Source organism: Delphinus delphis, chromosome 3 (genome assembly GCF_949987515.2).
Source record: "Delphinus delphis chromosome 3, mDelDel1.2, whole genome shotgun sequence".
Lineage (NCBI taxonomy): Eukaryota > Metazoa > Chordata > Mammalia > Artiodactyla > Delphinidae > Delphinus > Delphinus delphis.
This window is the reverse complement of record NC_082685.1, coordinates 70,475,532-70,489,756: the sequence shown is the minus strand read 5'-3', so window position 1 is coordinate 70,489,756 and position 14,225 is coordinate 70,475,532. Positions and strand designations below refer to the sequence as shown.

General features: G+C 46.0%; 1 protein-coding gene across 3 annotated transcripts in view; it reads right to left on the bottom strand.

Annotated features, from left to right (window-relative positions):
- Positions 1-107: 107 nt before the first annotated feature.
- The window catches only part of ZNF608 (zinc finger protein 608), a 131,064-nt gene continuing 116,946 nt past the window's right edge, over positions 108-14,225 (bottom strand). For all 3 annotated transcript variants that reach the window (XM_060008936.1, XM_060008938.1, XM_060008937.1), the window contains 4 exons: positions 6,851-6,938; positions 3,879-6,333; positions 1,786-2,203; positions 108-1,200 (listed from right to left, as the gene is read on the bottom strand). In XM_060008936.1, coding sequence (XP_059864919.1) covers positions 950-1,200; positions 1,786-2,203; positions 3,879-6,333; positions 6,851-6,938 — 3,212 coding nt within the window. In that variant the 3' untranslated portion in view covers positions 108-949. The remainder of the gene's footprint in view (positions 1,201-1,785; positions 2,204-3,878; positions 6,334-6,850; positions 6,939-14,225) is intronic.

Genomic DNA, 14,225 nt, shown 5'->3' with positions numbered 1-14,225 from the left:
GAGAAGAAGGAGTTGTAGAGATTTCTTTCAGGTCAAGTTTTCTGATTACTCTTCTATATTAATTACAATTTGTGAGGGGAATATATCTCACAATTTTAAGCCTATCTTTATACTTACCTCCACTGAGAACATACATCCTAATATTATATGTTAATATCAAGCAAAGCAAATCATTGCCCTACGCCTCCGGAAGTATTCCAAAATCTCTCCATCTCTGAACACTCAGAGAAGCTCCAGTTCTCCCAAATCATACTTTGGTTAAGGATCGTGGGTTTCCGAGACATTTTTACCCACTAGAACTTAACCACTCTTTCGCTAAAGTTCTTTTTCTTACTTGAAAACAATCTTCGCGCTAGGAGTACTCTTAGGAAAGGAGTCATGAATCATCTTTCCCGGTTTCTTTACGGAGTCTCAGGTAGGCACACTCAGACGCACATTACAGTGCCCATATTTTAATTTATTCCGAACTTTTCTTTTCTAGGCAAGAACTACCACATCCTTTGTATTTTCTCTCTTCCCAACAGTCTCTAGGACTAGCAATTGCACTTTTCTGGGGGAGGTGGGTGCGTGGGAGTGGAGCCGTCTTTCACAAAGACACACGTCTGAATCACTTCCGCAGAGCTACAGGGACGTGTGGAGGAGTCAAGGTCAAAGCAGAACAGAGACAGCCGCCACTCCTTAGCCAAGTGACTCACTCTGGCACACGAGTGCGACACAAATATTTCGCGCCCAAGGTTGGTTCCTATGAATTTAAATGTCTGGCTAACAAGCATCCTCCTGGGTAAGCAAGGTATAGATTTTCCAACAGAAAAGACTGCTGCTACCTTACACGCTTTCACAATTTTTCCCCCATGTATGAAAGCATCTTATTTTTGAACATGCCATTCTTTCCATATTAGACTAAAACAGCACCCTGAAATCACAGCTGGGTTCCAAAACCATTTATATTTCAAGACTGTTCTCTAGCTTGTCTGCTTTTCTCCCCCTGAAACATAGTACTTGTTAGTGATGACAAAAGGAGGCATACAGCGGGAGACTTGCTGCGGTACTGGCTGGCGTGCTGGTGGAGCAAATCCAGTGCTTTCGATTCAGTGGTTGTTTTCGTGGTGATGCTAGGGCTGGTATTGACCTTCTCTGCCTCTTCTCTCCCTGACATCTTCCCGTAAACAGGGTAATGAAATCCTGGCGAGAGATAGGCCCCTGCAGATACACAACAAATGCCACATCAAGTTACAGACGACATCTTAAAAAAAACCCAAAAAACAAAAACCATTTGGATGACATGAATTTGGGACAAGAGTCGGAGATCTTCAAGTAGGGAATAGTGCATTAAGAATGGGCTACGTCATCGTTAAACTGTATCTAGGTTCTCCGATTCTCTTCTCCCAGTTAATTCATCCTGATGATCAGAGGTTTCTAAAAAGAAATGAGCTTCCAGCCATTTCATATGTTTATGTGTCCGTTTAACTCCAAGGAATAGTAACTGTTATGATTATGACAGTAAGTGCTCAGAATATTTTCCTAGGCAAAGTATCTGTCAGTCTAATGGCTGCAGCAGACCATCAGAGCCTATGGAAACTAGAGCTAAGGACTCTTGATATTTCGTCTAAAAAATGAAAAATCTTCCATGAAATCCATTTCATCTTTGGAACTTCTTTAAGTAGCATTAAATACAAGCCAAACAAAGGTCCCTCTTGAAGCATCTAATTTATCCTGAGTTTTAAAATAGCTAGTATTTGAACACAGCCTCTTCCCTCCAATACAGTGAGAACCCGTGACACGTACCAGGGTAACTGTGCATTAGGACGGGAGAAACAGCCCGGTATGCAGGGTGGCTGGGGTCATACATCTGCGGGTAAGGGTAAGCATGCAAGTACTGTATGTAGGACTGATGCTGACTCATGGGGGAGGAGACGGCCACTCTGGCTCCCCGAGAGTCCTTCCAGTTCACGGGAGTCTTGCGATCATCGTTTTTCAGCTTGCTCTCATCCAAGGATTGAGAATCAGGACGCTTGGCCTCTTTGGGCTCCTCTTTGATGCTCGTTAACGATACGGGAAGGCTGGGCACAGCACCCTCTTTGTTGGGGGTTTTCCTGGGACTATCCTCTTTTAGTTTCTTCTCTCTATCGAGTTCTTCTGACTTTTGCGGGTCTAGGTATTTGGGTTGGTATACATAATGATGCCATGTCCTTGAATCTGGATCCTGATTTTGGGGGAAAAAAAGAAGACATGTTTCAAAATTTCAATTTTCAAGAAAAACTCATTCATCACCATGACAGCACGATTACTATGACTTCTAAGTGAACATTTATTTATATGCTCGCACTGTGCAACGAGCTTTACCGCCTCCTCTTACAGAGGAATAATGTCTGAGGTAGGCATCATGAATAATCCCTTTTACAGAAGACAAAAGCTAAGTTTTTCAAGCTCAAGTAATATCAGGGTCACACCGCTGCCCAGTTCGTGGAGCTGAGCTTCGAAACTTAGCTCCGCTGGAATTCAGAGCTGGGCTGTTAAGGTCAATTCTTAACATTAGGTAACATCCTCAGACATATTTAATCTAACCTCATTTTCCTTTTAACATCTCACACAGGTAAAAAGAATTCAGAAAACTCAAGCTGATAACAATGTTTTACTTACTGTTTAAGTAAGTTTTACTACAGTTTAAGTAATTATTATATCAATTTACATCATTTAGAGGGGAAAACTCTTGGTTTCCTAAGACATTTTCTTCACCTACTGCAGCTGAGGCTTAATATAACTGCATCACGTCTCATTATGTGCTAACATCTTAATCAAAACAAAATTAAAAATTAACAGGACACATTATGGCTTTTCTACCAGGAAACAAAGGCATCCATCAACCTCCCAAATTGTATAGTTCTAATGCAGCCCTGTGAAGTCACAGCTTGATTCGAGCCTCCAGAAATGGGGAAACCGAGGGTCCTTAAATGGCCTTTGTGACCTGCCCATGCCATTCATGATATAAACCCACTGGGTATCTGGGGTTAAGGCCCAACTCTGGGACAGAAATGAGCATGAAGAAAGGATTCTGTTGCTCTGATTCACCAGGGACCTCTAAGCCCCCCTCCCTCTCAGTGGGGGCTGGGATGCTGGGAAATACCAGAATTCATACTCGTGGGACTGCAGCTGAGTCAGGACATCTGAATTGTGACAGAAAGTGCTGGCACATGCGTGGTTTCACGGTGACCGATTTTCAGGTGTTGTCACATTTAACCTCAGACTGGCTGACCAGGGGGGCTCTGGGGTGACTGCCTGAGGCCCATCCGCCCAGACTCCCCGCTCTCCTCACAAGCGAGAAGCTCTGAGCTCTGCTCTGGGGTCCTTAATGTAGAACGTAAAACGGAACTCTAGGCACCTCAAGACACCCCGAGTTTCATTAAAAAGATGAGTGGGAAATGTGAATTTAAGGTCCCCATCTTCATATGCCCAGAAGATGCCAAAATGAATTTGAAAATGTAAAAGAACAAATTGTTTGAGTGCTCAGACTCAGAATCTCAGAGTTAGAAGAGAACTCAGCCACTGTGGGGTAGAATTCCCTCACTCTGGACTCAGAAAGAAGTGAAGGGACCTCATCAGAGTCAGTTAGTTAACGGCAGGGAACATGAGTCTGCAAAGCACATGGCCAAGGTTCTTTTCACTACACAACATGACAAGGAAACAGTGAGCGATGTACATTTCAGAGGCACACAAGAACTCCCGAGAATTCATTGAAAATATTTTTCAGGAGAAGAGGAATCCAGCCTAAGGAGCCCTTGGGTGGACTTCCTGTGAAGAACTCTTAACCAGATCAAGCCCAGCCAGGTACACGCCTCAGACTGCTCTCTCCCTGTGGGGACCACACTCCACAATCTTACTTGTTTAAATCTCGAGGTTGGGTCTACACCTGTCTGCTTCATAGAGTCCATGACAGATTTCATTTCTACAGCTTCCTTAATAAGCTGGTGGTTTTCCATCTGCTTAGCTTTGAAGCTGTCGGCCTGAAGCTGCTGCTGGTGATTGGAGAGAAGCTGTGATTTACCTGTCTCCTCAGATTTATTAGGCACTGACGGCCCTAGTTTAGAATGGGTTTTGTTAGGCTCCGGAGTAGAGGGAGCTTTTGAGATTGTGGCCGATGGCATGTTTTTCTGTTTACTGTCCTCTTTGCCCAGCTCTTTCAAGGGGAGCTCATTTTTCCTTTCACAGTCTCCTCTCCCAGTTTGGGCCATTTTCTGCTCTGCCAGCCTCTGGTCCTCATAGTACTTCTCATACTGCTGTCTATAGGCAGGGCTGGTGGCCATCAGAGACTTCTGGTCCATATAGAGCCCGTAGGCATATTGGCCATAATACAGTGACTGAGCCAGGGCCGGGTGTCTCTGCGTGATCACCGATTGGTGCTGAGGCTGTAAGGATGCAGAATTATGGTCCACTTTCTTGGCCTCGAGCTGCTCTGCCTTGTCTTTCTTATCTGCATCTTCCTCAGACTCCTTCTTGATCTTCATTCCCTGCGCGCTCCCGCCGTTCCCAGCTACAGGGGCACCGACCTGCCCAGGGTGCATGTAACTCGGAGAATAATAAGGATCGTAGCCATGGTAATAGGGAGAGTGGGACTCTTTCATCTGAGATGATTGTGCTGTCGTTGAAGAATGCCCTTTTACAACACCGTCCTTACTGGAAAGGATATCTGACGGGGAACTGGCCTTGGACCTCACGCCCTCCGACCTGCTGTCAGAACCGCCGTCATCGGCAGCATCAGAGATGTCCGAGTAGGCAGGGCTGCTCGTCTTGGCCGCGGAGCTCTCGGCCCCATTCTGGGTCAGCACGTGCAGCGGGGCCACGGGCGCCTGCCCGTTCACCAAAGCGCTGCACTCCATCCTCGAGGCACTCCCGATGGAAGGGCTGGGAGCGTTGTCGGTGAAAGTGTAAACCTTATCAGCCTCGGCTTTGATACTGGCCATCCGGCTCTCTTGTGACTCGGACAGTCCGTTCGCCAGCCCTTCATTCTTGTTGAGGTGGTCCTTTAAAAAATGCCCAGATACATCTCTGCCAGCCCCCCTGGCGTCCTCTAGTTTGCCCAGCTTCGCATCCGTTTTCGGGCTCCCCGTCTCTTTCCCTTCTTTGTCCTTCAGCTTCCGCTTCTCCTTTTTCTTTTTGTCTTTGAGCGACACGAGCGCTGGGTTCACGGTGACGGGCTCCCCCATAATCGTGGGCTTTGGCTGAATGGGCTTTAACGGAGGACTCTTTGGTGTGGCCTGGACCGCCGTGGTTGTGAGGGAGGGCAGTCCGGGTATGGTCCCCGTGGTGGTGCCCGTAAAGGCTGCGGTGGGAATTGCGATTAGCTGTGGCGGCGTTGGGGCCGGAGCAGGGGCAATGGGCCGGGCACTTTTAAGCTTAGAGAGGTTTTTGTCCATTTTGCAACTGTTGGCTTTTTTGCCCTTTTCTTTCTCTCCCAAATTTTTCTTGTCGATCAAGCCTTCTGCTTCCAGTTTGGGCATTTCGGCAGCCGAACTGCCGTCTGCTGCCGAGCAGCTGTCTACGGTGGCCGTCATGTTGGAGATGACTGGAAGGTTGTTGAGGTCACTGTTGAGGCCCTTCTTTTTGCCGGAATTCTTCCCAGGCTTCGATCCGATAACAGAGCCCGGGCCATTGCTCATCAGCTCTCTCTTCCCCTTGGGGGTTCCGGGGGGGTTCCCCGAGCCAGGGGACACTGGCGCCTTCACCTGCTCGTAAGTCGATACACTTGTGCTTGGCTCGCTGCATTCCAGCGCCACGTTGCTCAAGGCCTCCTCACAGTCCGAGATCTTGCCCTCGCTGTCCGGTTCGAACTCCAGCTTGTTCTCTGGGTCTAAGTGGGCGTGAGCCTGGTGGTACCTGAGGCCGTTGATGTGCTTGTACTTTTTGTTGCAGTTTGGGTGTGGACAATCAATCAACACCGGAGAAGAGCAGCCCTGGTCCAAAAAAGTCGTCTCTGGTTTCCCTTGAGGGGTGGTGGGAGTGCTTCTCGAATTTGTGCGGACACGCTTCCCGGGCTTACTGTCCTCGGAGCTGGAGTTCAGGTCTAGCTCCATCGGAGGCTTGTTTTTCCTTTTGTTGGTGGAGGAGGGGCTGGCTTTGATGTCCTCCGCAGCACAATTCGGGGGTGTCCTTCGCCCGCTGGCATTAAGGCTGCCCCGCCTCCCTTTCCCATTGGCCCCCCCTCTGTTCTTGTTCTGCAGCCCTCTGGACTCTGTGAAGCTGGCCTCCGAGCCCGGGGCAGCTGCGGTAGACCTCGCTCTTTTCCCCCGGCCCCGGCCCCCTCTCATCTCCAGGTCGCTGGTCGGTGACTCGCAGAACCTAGGGAAGCAAGTAACAGATGTCAAAACGAGCATCCCCAAAGGAGCCGAGTGAAATCACAAGGCACGCAATGCAGCAAAGAGCAGGCAACACCCCAGCAGCTTGAGGGCTGGGCCCAGATAAAGAAAAGTCACCCAATTCTTCCACTGACAATTTCAACACCTGCGAAAGAACAGGCTACCAATGGCTTATGTTCTTCCTCAGAAAACCAGCTCGGGTAGCTAAGTTTCCAATCCAGTTCAAATTCCCATATTGAGAAAAAGAAAACAAAGGAGAAAGAGAAGGGGGCAGGAAGTAGTGATCTCCCTACAAAAAAGCAACCCAGCATCTGCATTTTACTGTATTCAATCCTGAATTGCTCATTGCTCTTTTGCCTGGTTTCAATTACAAACTGACTTTTATGTATTATTAATCTCTCTCTGTAGTCTCCTTGCAAAGAGAGGATGGGGGAAGGAGAGGGCAAGAAGAGGAAGGAGGAGAGGAAAACAGAGCCTGAAATCAAAGGCTCCATGCCTACCTGGGAGGGGCCCAGTCGTGCTTGGTGCAGTCCAATAAGGTCCCTACGTAAGTTTTGTTCCTCCACGTGACATTGACCACTAGGACACCTGCAGGAGTGGGGAATGAAGATGGACCAAGGTTAGCACAAATTACCCTATTTCCAGTTCATTTATTATTACTGTTCTTTTTACCAGCAAAGCTCTATTCTCATTTGCTTTCAAAAGCTGTGGTTTGCATTCTTCCTCTTTCTGGTTTCAGTGACCTCAAGCAAAAACCCACAGGAAATCATGTGTGTGTGTTCACGAGCATACGCGCGTGGTACAAAAGGGTAAGGGCTGCGTGTGAGAGTGTAATCAAGATACTGCTGACAGAAGGAAATGGTTTTTGCCATGTCCTGCTGTAAAACAGCAACACTCACCTCTTAATTTTTCTATTATTACACATAATTGCTTTCGTTTGGCAAGCAGCCAACAAAAACTAAGCCCCAGTTACCAGTGCTTAAACCAGAAGGTGACTGAAAGGGATCGGTTTTGCTTCCAATTCAGCAATATAAAATAACGGTGATTTTTATTTAGGAAAAAAATGATGCGCGTGCACAAAAATAGGTCTAGAAGGGGGGAAAGCGGGAGCTTGGAGTTCAGATAGCAGACAATCAGCTATGATTTCTCTTTCCTAATCCTCCCCTCTCTGGCTTTGTGAGACAAGAATCAGCCTTGGTATGGTATCTGTTTCACTGTTTGGTATTGTTTCATATTAAGGACTCCTAAAATAGCCCTCTTAAGAAAATAAATGTGCACAATAGGTTTGCTCTTGGGGTTATCTTTAGAATCAACTTTAGTAAGCATTTGCCACAGAGGATTAGGAAAAAAAAAAAAAAAAAAAAAAACAAACAACCTCAAAACCAACACGCTTGTTTCCTGCAAGCCCTTCTGCTTTTCCCAACTGCTTTGCAGACAGACAATTTAATTTAGCGCTGCATCTGTGAATTACTAAACTTAAGTGCACTTAGTATACCAAATGTCACAGGGAAACAAAATATAACATCCTCTTTATTTCTCTAGAGGACAAGTGCCGTATTTCTTTAAACTCACTCCTTTAAAGCATACAGTAAAAGGACCTAGATTTTGAGACACACATAAAATATGAGGGTAAAGAAATAAAGTATTTAAGTGTGTCTTAGTTTCTATAAAGCACCACTCCCCCTTCTTTCTTGGAAACACCAAGGGGCAATACTCAAAGTCTATTTCTAGCTGGTTTACTCGCTTGCTCACTGCCGTTTTGAATTCTGCAGAAAATCTGTACTGAACTCCTTTGTGGCAAGGGACACCTCACAAGGTAAGACTCATTTCCTTGGGAATGTCTTTAACAGCAGGTAAAATATTTGCATCGTTGGGACTCATAGTGGGGAAGAAAGGATTTCTTTCAAAAGGCCCAAAAAGAGATTTAAAAATTGTTTCCCATATGGTCTGTGTTACTATTACTTAGGTGACAGCTGAACTTACTCACTATATCAGTGGGGGGCGGGGGGGGGGGTGAGGGGGAGTTAGCACGAAGCAAAGCAAGCATTTCCTCAAATCATAGTTGACTCCATTCTAATTCCTTCAGGGAAAAAAAAAATTAAAGCCATTGAGTATAAAAATTCTTATTGAGATGAGAATCGATGGTAATTAGGCATTTGGTCAAAATGTGCACAAGACGGAACAATTGGAGGAAAGGATTCTTTATGAGCACATCCCTTCAGGAAGAGGGAGCGGGTGGGAGACAAGGCGAAGGGGAAGACGAGCTGGTTTTCTCATCATCTGCTCTCTGGGGCACTGTGTGTGGTGTCAAAGACCTTTGCAGCTGCTTAAAATTCTTTAGCATGTCAGCTATATTTACAGTGCAGGAATCTATCTGTAGTGCCAGAAGGGTACTGCATTTTAGCTTTAGACGCAATAGGCTGAAACACCGCGTTCCAGAGTCCCTGATGTAGCACAAATGTATAATTAAAATTGCTTGAAAGGAAACATGAAAGAAACAACAAACCCTCCATTCTTACAGTAATAAAATTAAAAACAGGAAAAGTCTGCACAGACACTTAACATTTGTCTGCAGTGAAAGGCTTTTGTTATTGCTTTTCCCCAAAGGGTTTCGCGTTTCCAGCAAATGATGGCCGCGGATTGGCCGACGCCTGCTGGGAACGCCGGCGTCTGATTGGCTGAGCCGAGGGCGGCCGCCCGGACCAGCGAGGCAGCAGCCCGGGATAAAGGAGCATCGCCAGGGGAAGAGGCGGCCGCGGTGGCGGGCTCGCCACGAGGCGAGGGCGCGCTCCCTGAGCCGGGGCTCTCTTGGGGACAGAGGGCTGCCCAGCTCCGTAAATCAACGCGGGCTGATCCCTGTGTTGAAAGGCTACTGTCCGCGTGACCGTGCTGGCTTTCCCAGCACGACCCACACTGCGCAGCTCCACGCACACACATCACGCCAGCCGGCTCACAACCGTCTCAGCATCAAATTCCTGGTCTCGGAACAGGACAAAGGGAAACGTGGGGGCCAGAGAGAAGGACGGGACCCCAACACAAAGTTAATCGTTGGTTAGGTGGGGTTATCGGGTGAAGCTGTCCCATGGGAGAAACACAAGTTGAAACTTCCACACTGCAAAACTATTCCCATCGCCTGACACTATTTCTTGAAGCCACACTCCTATCTAAGTACAAGTGACAGAATTATAAATCATTATCATTCTGAAAAAAAAAAGTCTATTTTCAACTTCAAAGGGCCTCAATAAGTCAGCCTAATTTTCCTAGAATCCCTCTATATTTTAAAAAATGTTCAAAATAAATGCTCTACTCCCTGGAAGATTTTGAACAGTTTCTTAATTAAATACGTGTGCTTGGTCTATTTTTCTTTATATGCACAGTCCACAATGTCACGTAATATTTATGTCTGCCTAGAATTCACGTGCGAATACACGCACGCACATGTTTACGCAGCCAAATCTGCTCTGTATTGGAATGAAGGCTTAAGGAATGCTTCTCATATAAACTACAAAGTGTACTGTTTCTTTGTCAGGAAGTCTATGTTTAGACAACATCCTATTGTGAGGGGCCGAGTACAAAGGTAATGTTTAGTTCTAAAAGATATAAACGGCTTATTATTTTGGAGTCACAGCATCTTGAACACTTTGTAACCCACGGCCATATAAAGCAGACTATACTTTTTTAAAGGCATAAATGCCCAACATGAACATGAGTCCTTCAGAAGCCCAAATTTGAATTTTATAAACCTGGGCATGGTTACTTTTCTCACTTATCATAGATAAACTAAAAACAAATGTACATTTATTCCAAAAAGAGTTAATATTTCTCCAACTACACACTTATTCCTTCAAACATCTGGGCAATTTGCAAGGTGCTGGGGACACTCTGTACAAGTCCTTTTCATCTTTATCTTCTCAGGTATCCCACCAGATTTATCATCTTCCCTTCCCACCCACAGACTGGGCATCATCTTTCTCAAAATGCTAATAATGCCTGCCCTGTAACACTTTAAATTTGAAAAATATCTTCAGATTATTACCAATAAAGTAAAAATAAAGCTGAAGAGAGCAACAGATGGTTTGGGTGTGCTTCCCACACAGGGTTTTCTTCTTTGTATTAAGGGTATGTCTTAGATACTGGTACACAATCTAAGCTGCCGCCGCCACAAAGCATATTAGCTACTGGACACTTAGTAAGAAGGTGGCCTGTGTTCTATAACCTGAGCCCTTTCCTTACCTCTATAAAAGCCAAAAGAGCCCTGAGATCCCACAAGGATTCCACATTCACAGTGTTCTCTTATCTCCTCTGTCAATACTTTGCAGTTAAGTGTTCCCAGAGAGACGGTCAGGTCCATTAAGCATTTATTGTGCATCTACAGGGTATACGACACTAGGAACCTATCTGGTGCTACAGAATCAACCATGTTTTTTGCCTGTAACTCCATACAAACTCTATACTTTTAAGAGTCTGCAAATTTGTAGCTGAACATAGGGATACCCTGTATTCCAGAAGTGGAAGTATGGTTTGCATATTACCCATACTAGAGAGTAGGCCCCTTAATCGATCTCATTAAACTAGACCCAGGATGTGACTTTCATAGTAACCGCCCTGCCCACAGTCCCTGCTCAGAGGGTAGTCTCAGGAAACTAGGCTCCTAGACCACTTATCCTAACCCTGGCCTCCTCTGACTGTTCCAGTGATGGGCAACTGAAGCAGAGGTAACTAAACAAGGATGTGCTTTGGGAATCTGAGCTAGTGGTATAGAAGGGGAAGTTGATAACAAGAGGAGAAACCTGTAGGTCACAAGCTACTGAAGGGAGAGAGGACCATGATGGAGACAAGGATATAATAGCTATGAGACAGAGGCCAATGGGTAGTGCAAGGCCCTCATATTTGTGTGTCCCTTTTCCCGCCTACTTCATCACTGATGGGGTGGAGGTGGGGGGGGGGAGGGCGGTGTCTCACCAGGACCCAGGACTGTCCTGATATTTTCCAGTCATCTTGTTAAAAAGTTGTCCCTGGGCTTCCCCGGTGGTGCAGTGGTTGAGAGCCCGCCTGCCGATGCAGGGGACACGGGTTCGTGCCCCGGTCCGGGAAGATCCCACATGCCGCGGAGCGGCTGGGCCTGTGACCCATGGCCGCTGAGCCTGCGCATCCGGAGCCTGTGCTCAGCAACGGGAGAGGCCACAACAGTGAGAGGTCCACGTACCGCAAAAAGAAAAAAAAAAGTTGTCCCTGGTTCTGAACTACAATCTGTCTTTGAACACCTAGGTCCTGGCTGTGCCTTCTGATACCCTACAGACAGTCCACTTGACAGCCTTTCACCCACGCAAGGTCGACGACCATGTCGATATTCCCTTTGCCTCCAATTGCCCTCTTTTTTTTCCTCCAGCATAACCAAGTTTCTTCAACCATTCTTGTTATCACACTTTTAATTGCCCTGGGGAAAAAAACCTTTAAAGATGGACTTGACCAAATCCCCAAGGAAAGTTCAGGTTTCTAATGAATCAGGACCAAGCAGAGACCACGTCTAACGTTCTCTCTTCTATGAATCCTCTCCAGACACACAGACCACGCATACCGCCAGAAAACGGCCACTCCCTCCTGAGTCCCCACTATGCTCCATCCAAGTCCTCTCCCCAGTGGATGCTCTCCAGAATCCATGGTTTCCCTCTGAGTCCACAGCTAGACACTTTCTCAGCCTCCTCCCTACCGGTTAGACGTGCTCCTGTCCCTCAGTTCTATGAAAGGCAAGTGAACTGATAAGTGCCGCTGGCAGGCCTGACCCAGAAGCATCTCCTGTGCGTGTGCCTCAGACCTCTTCACCTTCCTGGCTCGCTGGCATGGAGACCAGAGCAACCCGGAAGGCCACAGAAGATGGCAGAGCCTCCTTCAGCTGGGACCCTATGACTAGGAGAACCCGCATCCAACAGGAAGACCGAATTCACTCCATTAGGTGAGCAGCAAATAGACTTACTGTTTGAACACTGCAGAGACTGTCTTAAACTACACGGTCCCTTTAAAACCTTACTCCAGTCATATACACAAGAGGCCTGTCTCTTCCAACCCGACTCCACTCCTTGAAAACATGAGTACTGTCTGCACCTACCGTACCTGTGGGCACAGTGCCCAGCACATGGAGGGAGTTCATTCGACTCCCAGGGGCTACGAGATGATGACTGAAGAAAATCGAGATGGGAATGCTACCCAGTGTCTTCTTTTCACGATTACCATACTTTTCCAATAAGCATCGTCTCGCACTAGCTTCAAGATGATAGGAATTCTCCGTGGAGAGATTTCGCTTTGAAGATGTTATAAATATGGTTTATGAATTACTGTTTCTGGGATTTGTGAAGATGTTTCCTCAAGAACTGGGCAAATGCCTGATTTCCCAGCGGATCAGCCTAACTCTGTTTATAGTAGAGTTTACAGACTCTTTCAGAGTTTTTAAAGTGCCTCACCCCTGGGACAGAAGTCTTTTGCCAAGCACTGCAAATGCCGAATTTGGAATCCGACATCGTTTTTTGACCCTCTTATTCACACTGCCACATCTGGATGGCTTGGGTGTGCACTTGTGCAGTAAACAGAAACCTCACTCCAGTAACACCGAAATGGAACCCATTTATGCCACGATCCTTTTTTTTTTTTTAAGTGTACACATTTCTTTCCTCCTTTCCATTTTTTTTTTCTAGTAGAAACATTAGTGACAATAGGAATGTCACAATATGCTGTTTCCTGAGTACAGGATAAAGTTCATGTATTTAGGATATCACATTACTGTCGATTTTCATACAATGTGACTATTGTACAAGGTAGGATTTATCACCACTCCTCTGTACTGAACTCCCTCCTTCTAAAATTCTGTTGTGCCCAACACTGGTACTTTTTAAAAAGCTGAGTCTTGTCTAGTATCCTTGTTCATGTTTCTGGCTTCAGAGCTTCAAACCTTCAGATAGGTCTTTCTTCAAAGGACAAAGTTGAGTTTATAATCATTGGGGGGAATTTTAAATTCACAACTGGGTTGCCAATGAAGTACCTGACAGCCAAAGAACAGAGGGACCTTCCTATTACCTCTGCCAAGGACGTATGGCGCACGAGAGGACCAGGAAAATAAGTGTTGTGACATGACCAGAAAATGCAGTATTTTTTTTTTAAGAGCTCTACTGCTGGGCTGAATGTTTGAAGAGTCACTTTAACCACATCCTGTAATCAAACCATCTGGAACACAGTGCTGCGATTAGTCACCCTGAACAGTGGGCTTTATCTGAACAAATAGTGTAGGCAATGGGGTTGGGAGATAGGGCAGTAGTAACAAGGGGAAGTGTAATGAACGCTTTATGCCCTAGTGTGCCACCACCCCAGTCATAAACCCCAGAGACGCACTGCTCTGGTGTTAATGTCCTGCTTTTATGAAAGCACAGTGAGCTTAAAGATTAAAGGAATGAAGGGCTAAAAATTGCTGGTTCGGATAGATGTTCTCTGCCGGCGGCTGGAAAATGCCGGCACCACGCTGTCTACGTTAATTATAACCTCTCCAATGACAGTTCAGCATTCCTAGTAGGGTTCGGTGTTATTTTCAGGACATTAGGAACAAGGTCCATTTATGGGAGGACAGTTATGATTCTTTATTTGCCAGAGGTTAATCTGAACACTGAGACATTTCTTTCTGGTTCGTCTAAAGCCTTTCCATAAATAACAAGAAAAAATGTAAGACCTTAATTCAAATAAATGTGTTAAACCAATACCAAAAAGCAATGGCAAAAGGCTGTTGTAATCTACATTTGAAAAGATGATGTTCTTTCTTACTTGACTGTGCTTATCTCTTTCAAAAGTACATTTGATCATCAGGATAGAATCTATGGAAATCTTAAAACAAAA